Below are 23393 nucleotides of genomic sequence, written 5' to 3'. Positions count from 1 at the left end.
CTAAAATATATATATATATATATATTTTAGTAAAAGAACTTAAAGCATATTTCAGTAATACAGTGGCCTTTTGGATACGTGAGGAAGAGGGAAATTGATGCTGGAGAAGAGTTGATATTACTGTGCTGTTGTAAAAGCATGATGTATTCTTCACAACACAAGTAGACTAGTTGTCCTTAGGAACATTGGCAGCTAATTCTTCCTGCTAACAGAAGACAAGATGATGTGACAGGTAGTGGTAGCTCCTATGTCTCAGAAAATCAGTAACAAAATTATCACTTGAGTGAGGATAAGGGAACAGTTACTGGAGAGATAACTTGTGAAGTACTTCCCAGGGAACTGCAGAACACTTCTGTTAGACGTGGTGGCTGGATTGTGTCAGCATTGAAGGCCTACTGTAAATGGTTGATTATTTGAAGGGGGTGAGTCTGCGCAGTTGTATGTTCCTCCCCCCTTGTTCTCTTAGACATGTTAAGGCAAGAGCAGAAGTCAATGTGCTTGTGTGTGTGTGTGTTGGGGAGTATAGTACCAAAAAAAAATCACACCAAGAATAAAGGGTTATGTTGAGAGCAATATAAAAAGGAACAATGGAATATAAACAAAGTCAAGAATAGATAAGTAATAAAAAGTAGTAAACTCACCAATTGTCATTCTTTATAAGACAAGAATTTTCCTGTCACAGTTGTTAGTGTATGAGAAGGAATGTATGGGAAAGAGAGGCCATGATTGAAAAGCCGGGTACTTGTAATTCAGATTATGTCATGGGTGTGATTTTGCAAAAATAAAGGCAGAATGTAACCAATAGAGTAGATGGTTGTCTTGGTTAGGGTTTCTGTTGCTATGATGGTACGCCGTGATCAAAGCAACCTGGGGAAGGAAGGGTGTGTTTGGTTTACATATCACGAGTCTGTTGAGGAAACTCAAGACAGGAACTCAAATAGGGCAGGAATCTAGAGCCATGAGCTGATGCAGAGGCCATGGGAAGGTGCTGCTCACTGGCTTGCTATGGCTTCTTCAGTTTCCTTCCTTCCTTCCTTCCTTCCTTCCTTCCTTCCTTCCTTCCTTCCTTCCTTCCTTTTTTGGTTTTTCGAGACAGGGTTTCCTTGTGTAGCCCTGGCTGTCCTGGAACTCGCTTTGTAGATCAGGCTGGCCTTGAATTTACAGAGGTCAGCCTGCTTCTGACTCCCAAGAGCTGGGATTAAAGGCGTGGTTGGCTTTCAGCCTGCATTTTTATGGAATCCAGGACTGCCAGCCCAGAGGTGACTCCAGCCACGATGGGCTGGGCCCTCTTACACTAATCACTAATTTAAAAATGCCCTACAGACCTGCCTACAGCCAGATCTTATGAGGCATCTTTTCATTGAGATTTCCTACCATCTTATGATTATATCTTGTTTCCTAGAATAGGTTGTAGGGCATGACCGTGAATAAGAGGTCAGAGACCTGAGAGGTCAAGATGGAAAGCCTTACTTAGCAGATATTGAAAGGGCTTGCGAAAGGAATTGTTGTGTTGAATAATGTATCAAGTATCTTCAGACAGTGAGGCCACCTGATGTGGAGGCAAGTATGTCATGGTCTATAAACTACCACAATTAGGAATAGTAGATATTATATCAGATCAAATAGACCAGAGGCTCCTTTGGCCATTGTAGTGGTTTGATTGAGAAATACCCCCTCAGGCATTTGAACATTTGGTTCTCAGTTGGTGACACTGTTTGTTAAGGTTAAGGGGAGGTGCAGCCTTGTTGGCGGAACCTCAACCCTTGTTGAGGGTGGGCTTTGAGAGTTTAAAGTCTCACCCCACTTCCAGTTGACTCTGCTTCATGTTTGCGGTTCAGGTTGTCTTCTCTCTGCTTCCTGTTCTGCCAGGAGCCTGCTGCTTGCTGCTGAGCTCCCCTATGTGATGTACTCTTACCCCTGTAGGACCCTAAGACCAAATAAACTTGTTTGTCAGTTACTTATGGTCATGGTATTTTCTCACAGTAGGTAACTAGGAACAGAAGTTCATATCAGACAGTGGGCTGTTGCTGTGAAGAACTCGACCATGTTGTTTTGTGGAGGAATGTGGACGCCTTTGGGACTTTGTACTAGAAAAGTGTTTGAATGGTAAACAGGCCCTAAGGGGGATGCCCTTGTGGGAGCTTGGAGGGCAGCAGTGTGAAGAGCAAAGCGGACTGTAGAGGTCCAGCTCAAGAGGTTTCCAGAGAGAAGCAAGGACTTTAACAGCAACCAGACAAGAGTCCATGCCTGTGACAATTGGCAGAGACTCTAGCTATCTTTTATCTGTGCCCTAAGAACTTGCTTGAGGTTAAATTAAAAAGTAAAGAATTTATCTGGTGGAAGAAATTTCAAGATAACAATGTTGAATCCATGGTATGGTTGTTATAATAGTGCTTGGGCAGGTCTACAGTGGAAAAAGAGGTAGTGGGGAAAAAAAGAAATAAACATATGGTTTGGAGAGAAGAAACACTAGGAAACTTAATGTTACAGCAGAGGCTTGTGCTGGGAGAGAGGCTGTGATTGGTAAGGAGATCAGTGCTATTGAGGAGAGGCACTGGAACTAAGGAAAGAGTGCTGGGGGCAGGGTCAAGTCCCACCCTGCTAAGCCTCCACCTTGTCAAAGGAAAAGGCCTAAAGAAATTTCTGCTCCTAGTAAGTGAGGAGGCAAACAAAATGTCACTAATGTAATTCCTGTACAAGTATCTTTATTTGCTAGAGGTTCCCGGAAGCTTCTAGCCTTCATACAATCTAACCTAGGCCTAGAGTATTGTCAGCTCCTGAGACTTACTGCTGAATAAGTAGTAAGTCACCCTTTCTAGGTCTTCTGAACTCTGGCTGGATGGTTCAACTCAGCTGTTCTGGCTCAAACTCCTCTCCTACCTAACTCATTCAGTCTGCCTTCTCTCTTGGCCTCTGACTGAATTGCTCTACTTTGCTTTAAACTAACTCTAGCAATCTGTTCTACTCTTCTAGCTCCTTTTCATTCTCTCGCCTGTTCTGTCTAAACCTGTGTCTAGCTTGTTCTATCTTCAGCCTGTGTCTATAAAACTCTCCCAGTAAAACTGCCTCTGAATTCCACAAACTGAACTTTTCCACAAACTGAACTACTATGAACTCAACTCTACTGCACCAACTCTCAACTGAATTACCTGAACAGAACTGACTAGAACTCAGAGATCTGCATGCCTCTGTCTTCTGAGAGCTGGGATTAAAGGCATGTACCTAAGTTTTTCTTTACCTGATAACTTGCTTTATACCAGGCTGGCCTTGAACTCAGAGATCTGCTTGCCTCTGTCTCCTGGGGTTAAAGGTGTGTCTATTCCAGCCTGATCACACAGACCTAGAAAGTCTTTGGATGGGATCTCATGCCAGAGTAGCCATGTTCTTAATTAAAATTCCTGTACAGATTCCAGGGGCTGAGGGTCCATCAAGTGACAGTACAACTTGACAGTGTCATCCAGTCCACATGGTGACAGCTTTAGAGGCACAAAAGGTACAAGCATAAAGAGATTGTGGATTATTCCTCCAAGACTTTAAGAGAGCTGGTGAGCCTAGGCAGCGTATGGCAGGGGAGGCTCTTAGAGAGGGCCCTGAGAGGCCATTGAGTGAAGCTGTGAAAATGAAGTCTGTGTTCCCGTGGCAACCCCAAGATGTCAGAGATGCCAGAGTCACAGGATATCTGCCAAGAAGAGCTGCATGCAGGAAATTGAACCAGCCCACGAGAGATGTATGCTTCAGGCAGCAAAGCCGGAAGGCAGAATCGCTTAAGCCCTTTGACTCCAGACTTGAGCTACAGAATTTGTGTTTGCGCTGATGGGTTCTGGTCTTCCTTTGGTTCTGTATTCCCTCACTGTGCCCTCAGTCCTCCCTTTTGCTGTGGTGATTTATATTCTGTGCTGCTCAATATGGGAAGTCTGTAACTTACTGTTTTTGATTTTTACAGGGGGTTACAATTAAAAGATCACCTTGAGTCTCAAAAGAGACTTAAAAATGTTGAAACTGTGAAAAACTATGGGTGTTTTGGAAGTTGGACTAAATGTGTTTTGCATTATGGTATGATAATGGGTCTATGGGTATCAGGAGTGGCCCCCAGAGGCCCAGGTATCTGAGTACTGGGTCAGTTGGTGGTGGTGCCGTTTGAAGAGGCTGTAGAGAGCCTCGGTGGAGGGAGTATGTCACTGGGACGAGCTTTAGGGGTTTAAGGCTTTGTTCCACTTTCAGTCTGCTTGCTGCTTCATAACTGTGAAAGATGTGAACTCTCGGCTTCCTGATTCTGCTGCCAGCTTCCATGCTGTTCCTTCCATTTTGTACTCAAACCCTCAGGAACTACAAACCAAACTCATCCTTTCTCCTATAAATTGCCTTAGTCATGGCATTTTATCAAAGCAGTAGAAAAAGACCTAATAGAGCCTATGGGAAAATTCTGGATTTTCGCTAAAACAAAACAACCAAAAAGCATATGAAACCTGAGTCTCAGACATTTGTTGTGGGTATTAATATTTATTATTGATTTATCTTTTAGTTAAGCAGTGGTTAATTCTATATCAGCTGTATACCCAAATCACACTGCACAGAGACTACGATGTATGTAGTTAACCTAGAACACAATGCTGGGCAATGATTACTCCATCCTAAATCTCCAAGCCCCCATAGTTTCCTACCATTCAGATTTTATCCATTATACTTGCTTTTAGTCATATCTTAGGTCCGGTTCCAAGTTCTCTCCTGCCTACCTCTACTCCTACTCCCTCCTGCTTCCTTTCCTCTCTGGACCAGGATGTCCCACCCTATTCTCTCCATTGCTCAACATTGGGGCTGGTTGTTTAATTGACAATATAGAGAACAAATGGTGGCATGTTTACATAAACTTGAGAGAGGTGATACTTAGAATAAGCATCACAATGCAATGTCCGAATTGAAACCAGATAGTAGGGTAGAGACATCAGCATTTGAATGAACAAGGGTAAATTGTATACATTCCAAAAGAACATTATACCAACAGACTTTGAACTACATGGCACAGCAATGGTCCTTATGGTGGCTTCAGCTTACCCCCTGGAGAGAATTTCCAGAAAGCAGTGCAAATATGGAGAAGCCATAATTTTTCCTCTTAAGTTCAGTACTTAACTATGAAATCAGTGTTGGCAATGCGGATCAGTTGGTAGAATGTCCACCTATCATGCCAGAGCCCTGGCTGTGATCCCCAGGGTCACCTAAACTAGAATAGTGGTACACAGGCTTATAATCCCAACCACTCTGGAAGTGGGAATAGGAAGATTAGGAGTTCAGGATTGTTCTCTGCCTCATTTGGCTCCTTGGCCTACGTGGATTTCTTGAGACCGTATTAAAACAGGATAATTACAGCCTGGCACATTGTTGGGCTAGTGAGATACTTCAGCAAGTCATGGTACTTGCTGCCATGCTTGACAACCTGAGTTTAGTCCCTGGAACTCACATGCTAAAAAAGAAGATAACTCTTGCAAGTTGTGCTCTGACCTCCACAGGTGCATCCCCAAACATAAGGCTAACATTGAACTCCTAGAGAAAAGAAAACAAACACCACCCTAAAAGAGAAGGCAGAAAAAAAAAAATGGTTCTGAAGCTGTCGTACATGACAGCCAGAATGAAAAAAAGAACAAACAAACAAACAAAAAAACTTTCTGTAAATATACCCCATATATATTTACAAAGATGTAAAAACGCTTGATTGTGCTGAGGAGAAATATAGAAATATTAAAAACCCAACATTAAACTTCTAGAGTTGAAAAGTTTAATTAGTGTCTAAGATTTTTAAAAATTCAGTACTGGAGTACTGATTTGTGAGACCATTTTAAATTACCTGGTATACATGTGGTTGGAATCTCAGAAGAAGACGGGCAAGGTAAATAATAGATAAGGTGTGATAGAAAAAATGTTTTGAAGAAATAATGGAGAAAACTTCTTCAAGCCTGATCTCTCTGTTTTGCATATTAGGAATCCCAGCAGAAGCAACATGAGGAAAACTACATCAAAACATATAGTCCTATTGCTCAAGGCCAGTGATAACAGAGGATCTTAACATGCATGGGAGAAGCCCTGGGGAGCTTTGAGACGGAAAAAGGAGTGTGCTTAGAAAGTAGCAGTAGACACGGCATCCTAAGTGGGAGTCATTATAGGAAGACAAGGTGCAGACCCTTCAGAGATGTGCTTGAGAAGGTCGGGGGCCCCATTGATTGTGCTGAGCCCTCCAGAAGGCACAGCGGGAGGCTTCCAGACCTAGAGGTTTCCGAGATGCCGGGTTAAAGCATATATAGGGGTAAGGGTGATCTATGGACTTTGGATCTTGTGTGCGCTTTTGTAAGCAGGATAAGCAGACACGGTGTCATTATCCTGATAGTATCCATGGTTGACTGGGATGATGGGAGAAGAGAGGCCTGACAGGAGCTTGTCTTCCCTCCTCCTGAGGAAAATGAGGCCCCTGGACAAGCATGCTCTCACTTCATGATATTTGTCTCTTCAGTGTATTCTTGAATTAACTTCACCTGGATCCCGTGTTTCTATTTTATTAAATATTTATACTTTTCTATAGTGTAATTATAGAAAAATGTAAATTTACTTTTAATAAAAGATTTATTTTATTTTTCCTTTATGTGTGTGGCTATTTTGTCTGTATGCATTATAGATAGTTGTGAGCTACCAAGTGGGTGCTGTGAATTGAACCCAGATCCTTTGGGATAGTACTCAGTGCTCCTAACTATTGAGCCATTTTTCCAGCCCCCTGAATTTACTTTCCTTTGCAGATATTTATTAAGTTCAGCTTCAGAAACATTTTCTGACCCTTGTGTGACAGCCTCATGTTCAGTACCTATCCCTATAGCCAGTGGATCCCAATATCTCGTCTACTGAAAGGCAACTTTCTGAAGTGCCTCGATGCTGTATTTGATGGAATTTTACTTTTACTTTTAACATTGTTTGCTTCTGCATCTTCTAACCGTACTCTTTATAACGTGGGTTTTGCCTTCACATACTGTGATAGCTTGAGGTCCGTTCATGCATAGGTTTTATTTGTCTCAAGTGTATTTCACTGGGTCCTTTATTACCTCTCTTCCTGGGCTGAGTTGATATCTCTCTTGATTAAATGGAATTAGAGAGTCCTGCCTTGTTGAGGTGTAAGTGACAGGAAGAAAGTATTCCATTCAAGACTGAGAGTCTAAGTGGGATAGGTTAAGTAACAGTTGGCAACAATTAAACAAAAATAAAAAAGCCTGCTTCTCCTTTCTCTACAACCATGCTGTATCCATGCAAAATTGCTTTAATAACCAGCTTTTCACAGCCTCTTCATCTTACACTTATATAAGCTATGAAAGCATCATATATTTGATTAAAACACCCTGCATAGGAAAGTCTTGGGCACTAGCAATGGAAAGCTGGGTCATTTGGACCACATGACACGGTCAATGCCCTGCTGCTTCTTTGCTGCCTCTATAATTACAAGCAGAATCCTTAGGAGAAAGATAAACCTCACATACAATATAAAATATAAAGCTCGGTTTGGTGTCTCTTTGGGTGCCCAGAATAACTGTGTGTTTTCATGCAATTTTAGGGTATTTATGGCCGCGTGTGTCTTTTCCATTAATTACACTCTATTTCCTGTGTCTATACTGCTGTTTCCAAGCTTGTGTTCTGCTAGTAGACACAGTAATGAGCAGTATGTATGCATTACTTGTTACCAGGAAGCACAATTCTCTGTGGCATTCCTTCTGCCCAATTGTATTAATCATATTCAGATTATGTAAGAATATTATAAAGTTTGCCCCATTCATATCACAAAATATTCTCAGTGTGGCATTTATGTGCCTGATCTGGATCTTAAATTTCTTTTCCCTGTGATGTTTGTTCTGCATAATCATCGTTTTGTTGACTTTCCATTTTCTTCAAGCGGAGAAGAAATTTGAAAATCAAATATTTAATCTACCCTCTACTAATTTTTTTTCTGAAAAAAAAAAAAAAAAACAAGCATTTTATCAATTGTTCAGTTCTGTTTTGTCTGTAGCGTGGTTTCAAATGTTGGATTTGGGAGATACCACCTGGACCATGGCTTGTGTGAGTCTCCTGTGTGATGTGGTAGCCATAGGCGATAGGTTATTGCAGCAGGTAACAGTAGTTCAGTGTGAACAGAACAGCAGCATTCCAGACGGAGGCGGGTGCAGTTCCATTAGTGTTTCATTCTGCACTCACATGCAGTTATCATGTGTGTTTCTGGTTACCTGTGTTCTCTTTCATTCTGTTGCTGGGGCAGATATATTATGCCCCAAAGCATCTTAGGGGAGGAAGTTGTGTGTGAGCTTTATTTGGCTCACAGTCCCAGCTAACAGTTCATCCATGGTAAGGGAAGCCAGGAAAGGCACTTGAAGCAGAAACCTTGGAGAAAGGTTGCTTATGATATGCTCATGTTTCCTTACCTCCATTTGCCCAGGAAAAGGCTGGACCACAGTAGACTGTCCTGCATCCATTAACCATCAGGACAGTGCCCCACAGACCAGTGTGATCTGGACAGCCCCTCCGTTAAGACCCACTTCTTGGTGACCCCAGGCTGTGTTGAGTTGACAGTTAAAACTGACTCTAGCTCAGACACCTCGTTTGTATACATACTTTTATATTTGCTTTTGCCTTTTACTTATGCACATGGTGCTGGCACAGATTTGAAGAGCATATTAAAAATACGAAGGAAAAATTACCTGATTCACTTTATTTCCTGAAGTCTTGAGCCACTATTTAAATTAAAAAATACATACATTTTTTAACTTGTCAGGCATGGTAATGCACACATACCTTTAACCCCCGCACCCAGAAGGCCTGTGAGTTCAAGGCCAACCTGGTGGTCAGAACAAAGTCTTGGCCAGCCAGAGCTACGTAGTATCTCCCAATCGTTTCTTTTTAATTTTCATTATTATGGTTGGTGTGTATGTATAATGGGGGTGTTGTGTTAACTTTCCCTGGGGAGACACAAGTTAATGTCCAATCACCCCAGATGGTCACCAGAGACAGACCGAAATAGGATGTCACCAAAGTTCAACTTGGTGACCAATAAACTTACGGGATTTTCTCACAGAGCACAGGCAACAGTTTACTGACAGAATCATGGGTGACAGCCAGGCAGCTGTATCACCACAAGGTCATGAGTCCTGTTTTAATAACTTTCTGCTTCCTATATAGTTTAGCATCTCCCAAGATCACTTGTACACAGAGTTGGGGGAAGTAACAGTTGACATTCCAGGCAGGGTTTCCTGACATAGGGAGCATCAGTAGCTCCATTACCACAACTAAAGACTTGGCTTCCATGTATTGTTCTGTGGCATCTTGTTATAAGGAGGTAAAAGATACATATAACAGGGCAGGGCTGGGGGCCAGGTCTCCTCATTTATGGAGTTTAGAGGACACTTCAGGAATGCATTCTCTCTTTTCATCAGAACTTCCAGGGATTGAAGTTCAACTCTAAGGCTCTCACAGCAAGAAGCTCTGTGCCATCTTGCTTGCTTCTGATTTTAATTTTTAATGGCATCATTTAAGATATATGCATATTTATTTATTTGTTTTTTGTTTTGCACACACACACACACACACACACATATATATATATATGTATGTATGTATACCTTGGGCATACCTGGTGCCTACAGAGGTCAGAAGATGTATTAGAAATGAATAATACTGGTCTTGCTCTCAGAGTGACACAAAAAGACACAAGAACTGAGCAAAAGTAAGCTGGCCATGCAATTTCTATCTGTACAAAGGCACATGTACATCTCCAAGACTGCCCAGCGAGCACACGTGACGTAGATGCCGCTGTATCTTTTGTCTCTAACACAGAGGGCGTTTGGCCATTCCTCCTTGTAGAAGGTTCACCTCACAGTCCAGTCTCAATTGGCTGATGTGGACAGTGGAGGGAAAGGAAAATAGGAGACTTGAGAGCATGTTGAAGTAAAAAACCACAGCTTTCGTTTTAAAGGAAATAAGAGATAGTTTATTGTGGAGCCATTGTAGGTTACCCCAAATTCTGTGCTCCAATGTGGAAGCAGTTACATGTAGTTTTTATAGTCTCACAGAACAAAGAAAATGATAAATCAAGACAGGTTGAAATAGACTTGTGCATACACCAGAGAGGCAGGTACAATGAGATGGGGGAAGCTATTGTGTAGGTGTAGATGTTATCTGATGTCCTTAGCTTTAGCATCGGCAGAAGCTACAGGCCTGCTAAGTCAGTAGAGTCTAAGAGGTTTTTATTTATTGTCACAGGATATTTCCAATACTGAGTGGGGCAAGCAGTGGCAGTACCAGAGGCTAAAACTAGCCCAAGATAATGTATTTAGCCTTTGAACATGCAAATTCCAACCACTCCACAGCACTGAAGTTCCAATCGGTCCATCAGTCTCTGCAAACACAGAGTCCTTCTAGGACTTTTTTGGTTTTTTTCAAGACAGGGTTTCTCCGTGTAGCCGTGGTTATCCTGGACTCGCTTTGTAGCAGGCTGGCTTCAAAGAGATCTTCACAGAGATCCACCTGCTTCTGTCTGCTGGGATTACAGGTGTGTGCCTCCATACCTGGCTCTAGGAGTCCTTCAGTTCATGGTCAGACAGGGCCTCTTTTATTGATTCCCCTGGAACTGGAGTTATAGATACTTGTGAGTCACCGTGGAGATGAGGGGAATTGAGCCTTTGTCTTTAGCAAGAGCAGCAAGTGCCGCTAACTTTAGAGCCATCTCTCCAGGCCCAACAGCATCATTTTATAAGTTAAAAACTATCTGAATAAACAGAAGAATTCAGACTGTTACTGTATTAATAATAGACTACTTTCCATGCCCCATAATAAACATTAATTTGTACCAATTATAAACTAAAATATATAGTTGGCCAATTGTCTTTTCTTTTTTTGAAAAAAACAAAAAACCTTAATATACCTGTCACCTTAGAATAACTTTTTAGTGACAATGTAGTTTTTATTAGCAGTTTGAATTTGAAAGTTAGAATTTTTATATTTGATATATATATAGAAAGATTCGGTTTGACTTTTATTTGTGTATGTGTGTGTATATGTGCCTGAGATACAAAATCTAAATAGTCTTAAATTTATTCTCCATTCTTTTGCTGTAATAACTGCATAAAACCTTCCAGACCTTCACTTGGACGATTGGAGGGAGAGGGTTCCTCCTCTGTCTTTGTGGTTATCCCAGTTTTCTACTCAAGTAGAAACCACCTAGTTTTCAGTGTACAGGTTGTGTCTTCCCCGTTGCAGGTTGCTGGGGGCATCAGGGAAAAGCTGCTGTGTTAGAATGAGATGTTAGACCGATTACATAACAAAGCGCCCACAGGGGAAAGAGAATTCACCCTGATGCTTGCCTCCTCCGCAGGTCTGCGTGTCACTGTGCTCCTGACGTCCTTCCTCATGGTCTTGGGAACTGGTCTAAGATGCACACCTGTGTCAGACTTAACCATTAAAAGAAGGTAAGTCCTATGCGGCATGTCCCACAATTCTAATCTTTTATTGCAAGTGTGTTGTTTATGCTTGATTGTAAGTCTCTGGTCATGTGATCTGTGGAGAGTCACTGGTGTGGACGCATTTATTCTTTTTACTATATGCAGTGATGAACTCAGTTGGAAAATGCTAGAGTAGTTGTGGGAAAAAAGCAGCGAAACAAGTAAATCTTCTTGTTACCCAGGAACTGTAATAACCATGAGAAAATAAAAGCAGAGTATACTACAAGTGAGTATAATAGGTCACACACTCATATGTATATGTTTTATATATATAGTAAAGGCCATGGGGCTGAAGAGACGTCTCAGAAGATAAGGGCACTTGTTGCTCTTGCAGAGACCCAGGCTCAGTTCCTAGCACCCACATGGTAGCTCACAGGCGTCTGTATACCCCACTTCCAGGGCACCCATATGTATGTGCAGGCGAAACGTTTATACACATAAAATAAGGAAAGGAGACATACAGTTACCCTGCGGGGCAGAGTAGTTTTGGTCATGCCGAGAGGACCACAGGTATAAGCGGTAGAAGAGGGAAGAGCTCACCTGGCCGGGGGCTAGGATGGTGAGAACCTAGTGAGTGGCTTTGCGGGAAGTGTGGAAAGACCTGAAAAGACCTAAGGCCCAGGCCGCCCTAGGCACTGTGGGAATATAGGCCGGATCCCTTAGACTGTGTGAGCTCCTGTAAGGACTTCAGCGCTCTTGTTGAGCTAGGAAGCCACTGCAGGCTTTAAGCTGTGGAGTGTCTGATTACAGGCTGCTGGGCTGCCGGTAGGGAAGCTGGAGGTCTCAGGCAAAATAAGGAAACCGGGCTGGGAAACTAGTCGTCGAACCAGGGGCAGATGGCAGCCTGGTGTTGTGGTGGGACTGAGTTCATGGAAAAGTGGTGAAATTCTGTTTCTATTTTGGAGGACTCGCTGCTGGAAACGGAGATGTGGGGAGAGGGATCCAGAGTGACTCTTAGCTGTGAGGAATGGTGGGAATGAGAAGGATGACACGTGTGAGAGTGAATATGAGGAGAGGTCAGAGGTCATGCAGCTGAGGAAGAATCGCTGGTTGTTGACTCTGTTAGAGATGGGGAGAGATGGGGATGCAGGAGGGTTTCAGTGGCAAGATGGCTTTCATTTAGAACAGAGCTTTACAGGTTAAAAATAAAGGCTTGTTTTCTGATTTTCAAAATATATTCTCTTTTCAGAAAACTTAAGATACTAATGTTTTGTATTATAAAGGAAAGCCAGAAAAAGCTCATGTGAACTTCCTTGGAAGGCTGTCAGCTTCCGTCCTTCTTGAATTGGGTCTTTATTTGTTTGATGTGGTCTTAAATTTTAAAACATTGCAGGTTTGTTTGCTTGTTTTTAAGCATCCAGAGTGTTAAAATACAATCTCAGTATCATGTCCTCAAGGCACTCTGAAGATGTCAGTCAGCCTTTGGTTTTAGTTCCGCTTTGGACCATCTGTGCTGTTATATCCCAACCCTACACTCCTCTTCATCCTTCCAGTTATGATTCTAGAAATAAAGAGTTGGGTCTGCCTTTTGGCAGGGAAAGTGAAACAAAAGAGAAATAGAACTCATAAAGAAATGTGAAAAGCTGGGTGTGGTGGTGCATGCCTTTAAAGCCTAGCACTTAGGAGGCAGAGGCAGAGAGGCAGAGAGAGGCAGAGAGGCTGAGAGGGGCAGAGAGAGGCAGAGAGGCAGAGAGGCAGAGAGGCAGAGGCGAGACGGATCTCTGAGTTGGAGGTTAGCCTGGTCTACAGAGTGATTCCAGGACAGCCAGGGCTACACACAGAGAAACCCTGTCTCAAATAAAAAATTAAAAAAGAAAAGAAATGTGAATAAAGATAGGATGGACAGGAAGGAGAAAGAGAGCTCATAGATGTTGAACCTTTCCTAAGAAGATGGTATAAATTTAATTTTCAATCTTGTGTTCATCTGTAAAGACTAGGTTCTCCCGGAATAAAATACTTTGTGTCCTACAGTAATTCCATGCTGTATGTACAATGCAGCTTTCAGACTGAAAACACTAAAATTAGAACCTATATTTTTATCTGATAAGTGTGCTAGATTGCTACTTTCTCATTGACATTGTGGAAGGAATAAAGACCTACACTATGCATTTAAACATCACTGAAACAAGACATTAGCAATCTTATGTTTTGTGGGCCTATCTCACATGCAGCTCTTTAGTTCTGACCCAGCCTGTTGGAATGGTACCCGGACTTCCTAAATCTCCACTCCTATGACAGTTTGGGATGCCCTGTTTGCAGGGCGTCTAGGCAATATATCTGGCTTAAAATGTACGTGTTCTTTACTGTATACATTTATAAAAAATGAGCTCACATGCAAAGCCGCACCAGGTGGCAGAGCCCACTGTGTGTGTGCAGCTTTGCTTGTGATAGCGGAAGGCTGGGCTCATACAGGTTCCAGCCACAGAGGCCTGTGCAGTAGCTTGTGGGATTGTTTGTGGCTGTGAAAGGGGTTACAGTATTGCAGGTGCTATTGTGGGCTATCTCTAAAACTGTGCTTGTGAGCAAAGAAGTGTGGTTTAGAACAATATGCTTAGTGTGCTTTAGAAAACAATGGCGAAGGTATATATGGTAGCTTTAACCAGCATTACTGTTGTCTCTGGGGAAGGGGCCAAGGAATTACAAGTCTGGAGAGAAGAAAACATCTATTTCTTGCTTTATATTCTTAACTACTGTTGGGAATATTCTATCACATGGGTATATGTCTTAGGTTGCTTTCCTTTGTTATGATAAACACTGTGACCGAAAGCATCTTGGGAAGGAAAAGATTTATTTCCTTTTACAGCTTACAGCCCATCACTGAGGAGAGTCAGGGCAAACATTCAAGGAGGCAGGAGTAGATGCAGAGGCCAAGGAAGAATGCTGCTTACTGGCTTGGTCTCCCAGTTGCATAGCCTGGTTTCTTATAGAATCCAGGACCATCTGCCCAGGCATGGCACCAACCTCAGTGGGCTGGGACCTCCTACATAAGTCATTAATCAAGAAAATGTCCACAGACTGATAGAGGCATTTTATCAGTTGAGGTTCCTCTTCCGAAATGACAATAGCTTTTGTCAAGTTGATAAAAAGAAAACAAAACAAATCAGAAAAACAGGGCTGTCTATGTTACCTTTTCGACTGATTGAGTAAAAATAAAGTGCTTACTCAATGTCAATGAGAAAATAGCTTTGAATTCAGAGAATAAAAGATAACTTATTCTGAAGCCAATATGAATGGCCATGGTTGGGACCATAGATTCAGGTTACCCCAAATTGTATGTACAGAAGAAAAAAAATCTTAAATCAAGACACTTTTCAAATACATCAGTGGAGACCTCAGGTAGGTCTCACTGTGGACCTCCGATACAGCAGGACAGCATTCTTAGCCTTTTGCTTGGTGGGAGCTAGTACATTCAGGGATTTACCTAACAGTCACAAGTGTTAGGTCACATACGGAAGAAGGCAGGTAAGGGACCTAAAGGTGGCCTAAGGTCATTTGATCTTGGGCTACAGTCATTCCATTATCTCAGGTCATGGAAGCTCTAATTATTCAGCCTTGTTGAAGTTTCAGTGGAAGGGGTGTTTTTCTCCAGGAACTTTTGTTCACAGTTCCTCTTGTTGGTCAAGTACCACATTCTGTGCATGTGGGCTATGAATAATAAGAGGAAGAGAGAGAAATACAAGAAAGGGTATAGATATGTGAGCAATTTGATACAAAAATGAGCAATATGTACATTTAAGAACCAAGATTTTTTTCATAAAATGTATAAGATTAAGGTTCCCCTAACTCGGGGTCTTTATACATTTCACAAACTACTGTTTACCAACATTCTAGATCCTTGGTCCCCATCCCAGTGCTAATAACAATTTTAAAGAGATCTGTTAGTTCTTAAGCCCATTTAGGCTTAAGAACTGCCTGTCTAGGGGTAGTTTCACTATAAATAGCAATCATATAAGTAAATTGCATTTCACTAATCCACTCTGTGATATAAGCAAATAAGTGAGTTTTAGGTAGATTGCTGTTTAGGCTCTAGGGAGTAAGGGGATAACTCAGCAATGAAGAACACTGCTGCTCTTGCTGAGGACCTGGGTTCAGTTCCCAGCACCCACATAGCTGCTTAGAACCTGCTGTAACTCCACTTCTAAGGGATCTGATGCCCTCTTCTGGCCTCCGTGGGCACCATGCACATATGTAGTATACACACATACATGCAGGCAAAACACTCATAAAAAATGTTAGAGATTTAGACTCTAGTAATAATTCTAGTTGCCCCTCTGTTTTTTAAACTTTTATCTGCACATATTCTGTGCTGAATTTATTCCCATGCCATCAGCTTTTGCTTCGTCAGTTTCTTCTAGGATATCTTTTCTTCTGTGCAGCCTCTTCTGGCTTTGGAACAATTTGTTCCTTTTCCGTGAGGTTCATCTCACTGTGGCAGGGGGAGCTCATGTATGGGTTAATCCGGCCATGAGCTCTGTATGTTTGATGGTGTATCTTAGGTGCTTTGTTCACCTGGATATGGTCAGTGACTAGAGAATCTCCATCTAAACTTAAGTTCAGCGTTACTCTCAGCATTTTTAAGCACGTTCAGCCAAAACTAAGCTTTTTTTTTTTTTTTTTTTTTTTTGGCCACTGCCCCTGAGTCCAGCCCCACTGTTTGGCCTGGGCACACATCTCGACTCCACCATTATACCACCGGAATGCTACACACTGCTTCTTTAAAGTGACATCTTTCAGATACTTGGTGACTTTTTGGAAATGCATTCCCTTGATGGTCTGGGCAGGTTCCTGGGTGTTCTTAAAGTGAACACAAAGATTTGAACCTCTTGATTTGCATGGTTTTGTAGGGTTTTCTCTGTCAAAAGAGTAGCAAACCATCTTCTCAGGTTATATCTGACAATTTTCAGGAAGAACCGAGTTGCCCCCTCCTGATTCTTAAAGCTCAGGGGTCATGTTGTTAAGTATTTCTGCATGGTGCTGAGATGGGCGTCAAGGCTGGTGGTAGGGGTGGCTGCCATCGTGAGTCTTCAAAAGAGAGGAGAAGGTTGTGAAATTAGAGCTTTGGCAATACACCCTTTTCCTCTTTCGTTGTCATTCTGATATGTTGATCTCTGAGATAGTTCCTAGGCCCCCAATATCACACAGGAATATTAATTTGTCTCCTCACTGAACATACCATACACGTATAAGTATATAAACACATATTTCAATGGGAGCATCATCAAGCACACACTCCAGCCCCACTGCCCACGTTAGAACTCTACAAAGCTAGGACATGACTGACCACGCTCTTTCTCCCTCTCCCTCCTGTGTGCGGTCACATGACTGTGGGTACGGTTTTCAGAGCAGCTTGAGTTGGGTCACTAAGAATTTTTCAGGGCCAGCAAAATGGCTGAGCAGGTAAAGGCACTTGCTGCCAGAACTCATGACTTGAGTTCAATCCCCGGGACCCACATGGTGGAAGGAGAGAACCAACTACTGCAAATTGCCCTCTGACCTCTGCACACACAGGCACCATGACACAGGCGCACATGCATGTACCCAGCACACAAAATAAATAAATGTAAAATGAGTGTAGTTTTTCTCTTGACTTTGTTGGTGGCTGGGGGTCTGGGAAGGGTCTCTCATAGCGTAGGCCAGGCTGGCCTTCCGTCCACTTTCTAGCTGAGGATGGATGACCTTGAACCTGGTTCTCCTGACCTCACCTTCAAGTGTGGCAGCACACCCAGTTTATGCAGTCTGGAGACTCACCCAGGACATCCCTGCTGGGCAGCTCTCTGCCACCAGAGCCACCTCTGCCCCAGGAAGAAAATAAATGCTGAAGAGTACTCCAAACCTGCTGGAAATGCCCGTTTCCTTTTTACCTTCTTACCTTCAAAATAAGGGTTTGTCTTGGAGTTCCCCCCCCCCATACTAAAAGAAACAATTGAAATTTTATTGTATCCAAAACAAAATGGTTACAAGAACAAAATGGGCTAAAAGCTGTTGTTGGTAATAACGTAGTGAAAACACAAGTCAATGGGCTTGTTAAATCATTCCGGAAAGTAGAGTGTAGCTGGCGTTCTTGAAAGTGGTTACTATTAGAAAAAGAAAGCAGGGTCTTCACTCTGCGGCGTGCATCCTTGACAGATCTGAAAACTGGTATTTAAATGAGACAAAAGAAAGCAAAGTAAATCTTGTTCCCAAAGAGACTTCTAGGCATAAAGACTGTAAAGAAATCACAAAGGGAAGCAACCACTTGTGATTAGGGCTAGAGTGATGGTTAGGTTACTATTTTCACATCAACATCTTGAGTTTTATGCTTCAAAATAAATCATAAGATGCAAAATGGGAGAATGTACGTTGGAAATGTTTTAGATTGCTTGTACGTTATAGAAGCATTTGTCTCAGTTTGCTTCTCCGTTTTCATGATAAAACACTGGCCAAAACCAACAAAGGGGAGGAAAGGGCATCTCTTCCTTCAACTCCGTCACTGGGAGACGTCAGAGCAGGGGCTTGAGGCAGAAGCTGCAGCAGAGACCTTGGAGGAGCAATGCTGGCTGGCTTGTTTCACTGCCTTTCTTACATAGCTCAGGCCGCCTGCCCAGCGCTGGTGTCCACAGTGGATGAGCCCGCCTGCGTCAATTAGCCTTCAAGAAAATGCCCCACAGACATGCCCACAGGCCAGATGGAGACTGTTATTCACTTGAGATGCTGTCTTCCCAGGTGTGCCAACTTGACAATCAAAAAAAAAAATAATAAAATAAGATAAAAAGTCAAGGGTTTGGAAAGAGGAAAATCAAGGAGAAATGATGTAATTATATTATAATCTCATAAATAAGAGAAAAAATGGGGGGGAAGTGCATGAAAATAGTAGTCCTACTTAGTAAATGTTGATTTCCATATTTCATCATTTAAATTCAGTCAGTATTTACACAACAGCCTGTGTTTGTATATTAAAAAAGTATAGGCTGGCCTCTGTATCAAAGAGACCAGAAATATAGCTTGATAAAAAATTAGTTTTCTTTCAAATGTTAATATTGCAAGGAGACTCACAGTCGTCTAAGCGGGCTGCTTAAGAGAGCGGGCCGTTCCAGCATCCCTCTGACCGCCCTGACCGTGTGACCAGAACTGGCTCCCGACTATCACAGCATCTGTAGATGATGACTAAAGGCTGTGTGCATCATTTCTGCTCCCCTTGAATTATCATGTGGTCATGATAATTTTGCCATCTTTTGCCATCTGCAAAAGAAGGCAAAGTGCAGCTCAGCTGCCAGGTATCCAGTTAAAACTCGAGGGTGCTGTAACAAAAGAAAGGAGATGATTCTCCTTTAAATTCGTTCTCCACTTCCTGTGCAGAGAGCATATCCATTGTCCTGTCCAGTGACGGAGTGCCACCCCACCCCCCCCACGCACACACAGTCTGGGTGGTTTTGTAGCTCCTTTGGCCCTTCAGACTGTTTTTATCCATTATCCTCTGTGGGAAGTGCTTGAACTCTGCATCCCTCTTGGGGTGACACAGCTTTCACAGTTCACCTTCCACCAGGAGCTGATGTGGGGGGTGGGCAGAGAGTTTTGTAGGACTGCTTTGTGGGATCTTGGCAGTACACATCCCTCAGGTGCTTTCTAGTCTCCTGTCCTATTAAAAAGTGTTCCATGTGGGTGCAGCCACGCCAAAGGATTTTTACTCCTGGTTGTGGTTTTTACACCACTTGAATTCCCTGCCTTTTACTGCTCATCCCTACTCTCCTGATGTATTTTTTTAATGATGTATTCTTGTTTACAGTTTTTTAATTGTGTGTGTGTATGCACAAGTGCGTGCAGGTACCCATGGAGGCCAGAAGCATTGGATCTCTCTAGAGCTGGAGTTAGAGGTGGTGTGAGCTACCCAGTGTGAGTGCTGGGAAGTGAACACTTGAGCTCTCTGCGTACAGAGCAGTGCACACTCAACTTCTGAACCATTTCTCCAGCCCTGCTACTCAATTTAATGATTGTTGCCTTGATACTGCCTTGATACACAGCTGAACCTGAGTAGGAAAATGATATCCTGATTTGTACATGTAGATAGGCTTGAAGGACTTCCTGTTTCTTGCAGTGTCTGATTAGGAGCAATCTCAGTTTCTGCATAGTCATTAAGTTAAGTTTGTAGGCTCTGAGTGGAAACTTCACAGCCTTTTGTTTCCTACATTAATGCTAGCACATTCCTGACTTTGCATCACTCCCAGATGACAGCCTGAAATCAATGTGTCTGTTTTGGTTTACCACTGTGATAAAATACTGGAAATTAAAAATAATAATAATAAAATTAAAAAAGAAAAAAAAGAAGAAGAATCCGGATCTTAGGAGGCAGAGGCAGATGGATCTCTGAGCTTGAGACCAGCCTAATCCACAACGTGAGTTTCACCATAGCCAAGGCAGCACAGAAAAGCCCTGTCTTGAAAAACAAACAAGGAAAAGAATCCAGCTCTTGGAGGTGTGGATTATTTTGGCTTATGGCCTTAGGGGTTTTATTCCATGATCTTTTGGCACTGTTGTTCTTGGGCCTATGGGATAAGGCAGTACCTCGGGGCAAAGGAAACTGTGCCCCATGATGCAGGAAGTGACCAGCTTCCTTCCATGAGGCTCCACCTCCCCCAGGTTGGATCACAGGTTAGCATCCAGGCCTCAGCGGTGGGGTTTTGTGATCCAGATCCAAACCACAGTGATCGGCACAAGGCAAGGAGCTCAGAGCAATGTTCCATTTCCCCCCCCACCCAGTTCCTGGTTATTGTAATTAACTGCTTTACTGTAAGTCTGCAGGTCACCAGCCCCCTCGGCCTATAGTCAAACCACCAGCACGCATGACATGTCTTCGTGAATGTGGCTCCCTAGTTTGTGCCTAATTTCTCAATCAGGGAGCAGGTTCACCTGCTGTAACAAATAGATCCCAGAGCATACCGGCTCAAATAACATAGTGTTTATTGTTTGATCATCCACGATAGGCAGGTGGGCTGGGGCAGGAGGGTAGTTCTGTTGTTAGTCCTGCGATTTGCCAGGGAAACTGATTCCACCATTTTGGGCCTTATTTGAGGCGAGCTTTATTAAATATTAAATACTGATCAAGAGATGGACTTTGACCAGGACCATTCCCAGAAATTTCCCACCTGATAATGACATGACAGAAGAGGGCAACAGATGTCATTATTGATGGTTGTGAGCCACCATGAGGGTGCTGGGAATTGAACTCAGAACCTCTGGCAGAGCAGCCAGGGCGCTTAACCACTGAGTCATCTCTCCAGGCTAAGCAAAGACTTGGCTTGACAGGGGTGGTGGGCAGAGTAGTGTCCATATGGTGTGAACCTGTGACCATTACGTTATACCGTTATACATGAAGGAGAACTATGGTAGGAATGAAGTGGTGCCTATGCTGTGGTGGATATGGGTTGTGTGTACCCTGCAGGCCCATCATGACGATGTCATGAGACTGTGTGTTGACAAGAGGTAGAGCCACCGTAAGGCCTGAAGCTCTGACGGGAAAGAGTACAAACGTGCTTCAAAATAGCAGCATAGATAAGGACCTTATATACAACTCCAGTTGCTTAGAAAATAGAGCTAACAACTAACAAATGGAATTTCACATGACTAAGAGTTTCTATACAGCAAAAGCAATGAATAACTGAAGAGACAGCCTACAGAATGAGAAACGTACTGCTATCTATGTCTATATGTGTGTGTATGTATATGGCAGAATTCATATATGAACTTATAATACCAAAGGCTAACAATCAGCCATTCAATTAATGAGCCAGTGAAATGAGCACAGGTCTCGAACAATGAAACGCAAATAGCCAGTAACTGTAAAAAAAAATGTTCACTCTCTCAAGCCATCAGAGAAATACAAATTTCTATCTCAGTCAGAAAAGAAGTGGCAGCCAGTCCTGCCCCAGATGCAGACAGGGGGGAACTTCACACTGCTGCTGGAGTGGAAACTAGTCGGACCACTTTGGGAGTCAGTATGGAAGTTTCTCAGAAAACTAAAAATGGAATTACCACGTGACCTTGCCATACCACCTGTCAGTGTTTACCCTGAAGACTCAGAGTTGACTCATCACAGAGAGACTGGCACCCCAGTATGTGCTGCGCCGAGAACAGAGCCGAGTAATGGATACACCGTGCTGTCTGTCAACAGAAGAAGGGACAAAAATGTGGTTCAGATTCATAGTCTGTTTTTTTTTTTTTTTTTTTTTTTCAGAGATAAAAAATAATGGAGTAAAGTCGTTTGCAGGAAAATGGATTCAACCACATTAAGCTAATTAAGTCAGTCTCGGAAAGACACGTGTCACATGTTTTCTTTAGTTTGTGGGCTCTAGTCTTTATAGAGCCATGAAGCCATATGTGTATAGATGACATGAAAGGAGAAGTAAACTGTCTAGAGAGCAAAGGGGCTGCTGAGATGGGGGAGGGGCAGAAGAGGGCAGTGGATATGGGGGAGTGTGTTTAAGTACATTGTATACACACATACAAGTTGTCTTGTGTAACCTTGTGTAATACATTTTTAAAGAAGATAGGGCATAATAGGTCCTTATGTTGTTTGGGGCTTAGGTTATTTTGTCATGACCCTTTGGATTGTCATCTACGCGTGTTTTTATGGAATGCTCAAGACCAGCCCTTCCTGTCCTCACTGCCTCGTGGCTTAGGGCTATTGCTTACTCTCCCAAGCATGCTTCCATCATTGCTGTCTGCGCCATGCCACCACCATACAACGCCATCACACAGCAGCACGCAGTACAAAGCCTGAACGATGACATTTCAATAGCCAGGTGGCCCTCTTCCTTCATCAGGAGGCTAGACCAGGTATTTGTTATAGCAACAAAAATTATCTGATACAGCTTGCTAAACCGCTGATGTGAAAATGGGCAGGGTATCCTGGCTTGTTCAGGTAGGGCCCTTGTAGTCACAGGCTCCTCGGAGAGGTAAGAGAGGAGTGCAGGGAGCTCTCAGACCACAGCTGCTGGCTTTGAAGATAGCACAAAGCCAGGGCATACAGGGAGCTGCAGGGAGCTGGAAAAGGCAGAGAGAGAGAGAGAGAGAGAGAGAGAGAGAGAGAGAGAGAGAGAAAGAAAGAAAGAAAAGAAAAGAAAAGAAAGAAAAAGATTCTTCCACCAAAAAAGGCAGTCTTGCCAGACCTTGGTTTATCCCCAGGAAGCTCTAACAAAGTGTCCAAACTCGGGACTTTTCCGGGGTCTCTGTCTCTTCTTGCCTAACTTCCTTTTTCCTGGAGGTAATTCAGAACTTTTCTTTGGCTACTAAGAAGGCAGACTATTTCTAGCACTTTTCCCATTTTCAATATCCAGTGGGTTTATGTTGATGGGAGAAGTTAGAAAGTTTATGTTGATGGTTTGAAGTTAGAAAGTTTCTGAATTGTTGGCATATTAAGTCTTAGAGGTAAATACGTTTTTATTAATTCTAAATTATTTCATATTTAGAAATGGAAATTAAGGCTAGGTGGTGGTGGGGCATACTTTAATCCCAGCACTTGGAAAGCAGAGACTCTGTGAGTTTCAGGCCAGCCTGGTCTACAGAGTGAGTTCCTGAACATTCAGGGTTACACAAAAAAACCCTGTCTCGAAAAAACAAAACAAAACAAAAAAATTAAGTAAAGGACACTGGCTTACCCCGATATGTATGTGCTATGTTTTTAAAAAGTCAGTCTCTGGCACCTGCAGTGCAAGTCACAGCCTGGAGGCTGGTAAATTATGGCTGTGCTCTGGATGAAAATGTCCTGTGTACCTTGACTCTGCCTGCATTGGGTCATCATAACAGCCACTGATTTTTACTGTCCTTATTTGTAAATGGAGAACCTGCAGAATAAGGCCTATAGGAGAGCGGAGGCCTGTGGGTAATGGTGTCACTCCTCATTGTGAT

The 23393-nt window shown here is 42.8% G+C and overlaps 1 protein-coding gene and 1 pseudogene across 1 annotated transcript in view; one reads left to right on the top strand and one right to left on the bottom strand.

Annotated features, from left to right (window-relative positions):
• The window catches only part of Slc49a4 (solute carrier family 49 member 4), a 71666-nt gene that overhangs the window by 6863 nt on the left and 41410 nt on the right, over positions 1–23393 (top strand). The window contains exon 2 of the mRNA XM_055625159.1: positions 11387–11480. Within this exon, the coding sequence (XP_055481134.1) occupies positions 11387–11480 (94 nt within the window). The remainder of the gene's footprint in view (positions 1–11386; positions 11481–23393) is intronic.
• On the bottom strand, positions 15826–16393 carry LOC129689754 (60S ribosomal protein L17-like; annotated as a pseudogene).

The sequence above is a fragment of the Psammomys obesus genome, unplaced genomic scaffold, assembly GCF_907164565.1.
Source record: "Psammomys obesus unplaced genomic scaffold, mPsaObe1.curated_primary_1811, whole genome shotgun sequence".
Lineage (NCBI taxonomy): Eukaryota > Metazoa > Chordata > Mammalia > Rodentia > Muridae > Psammomys > Psammomys obesus.
This window is presented reverse-complemented; position numbering and strand designations above follow the sequence as displayed.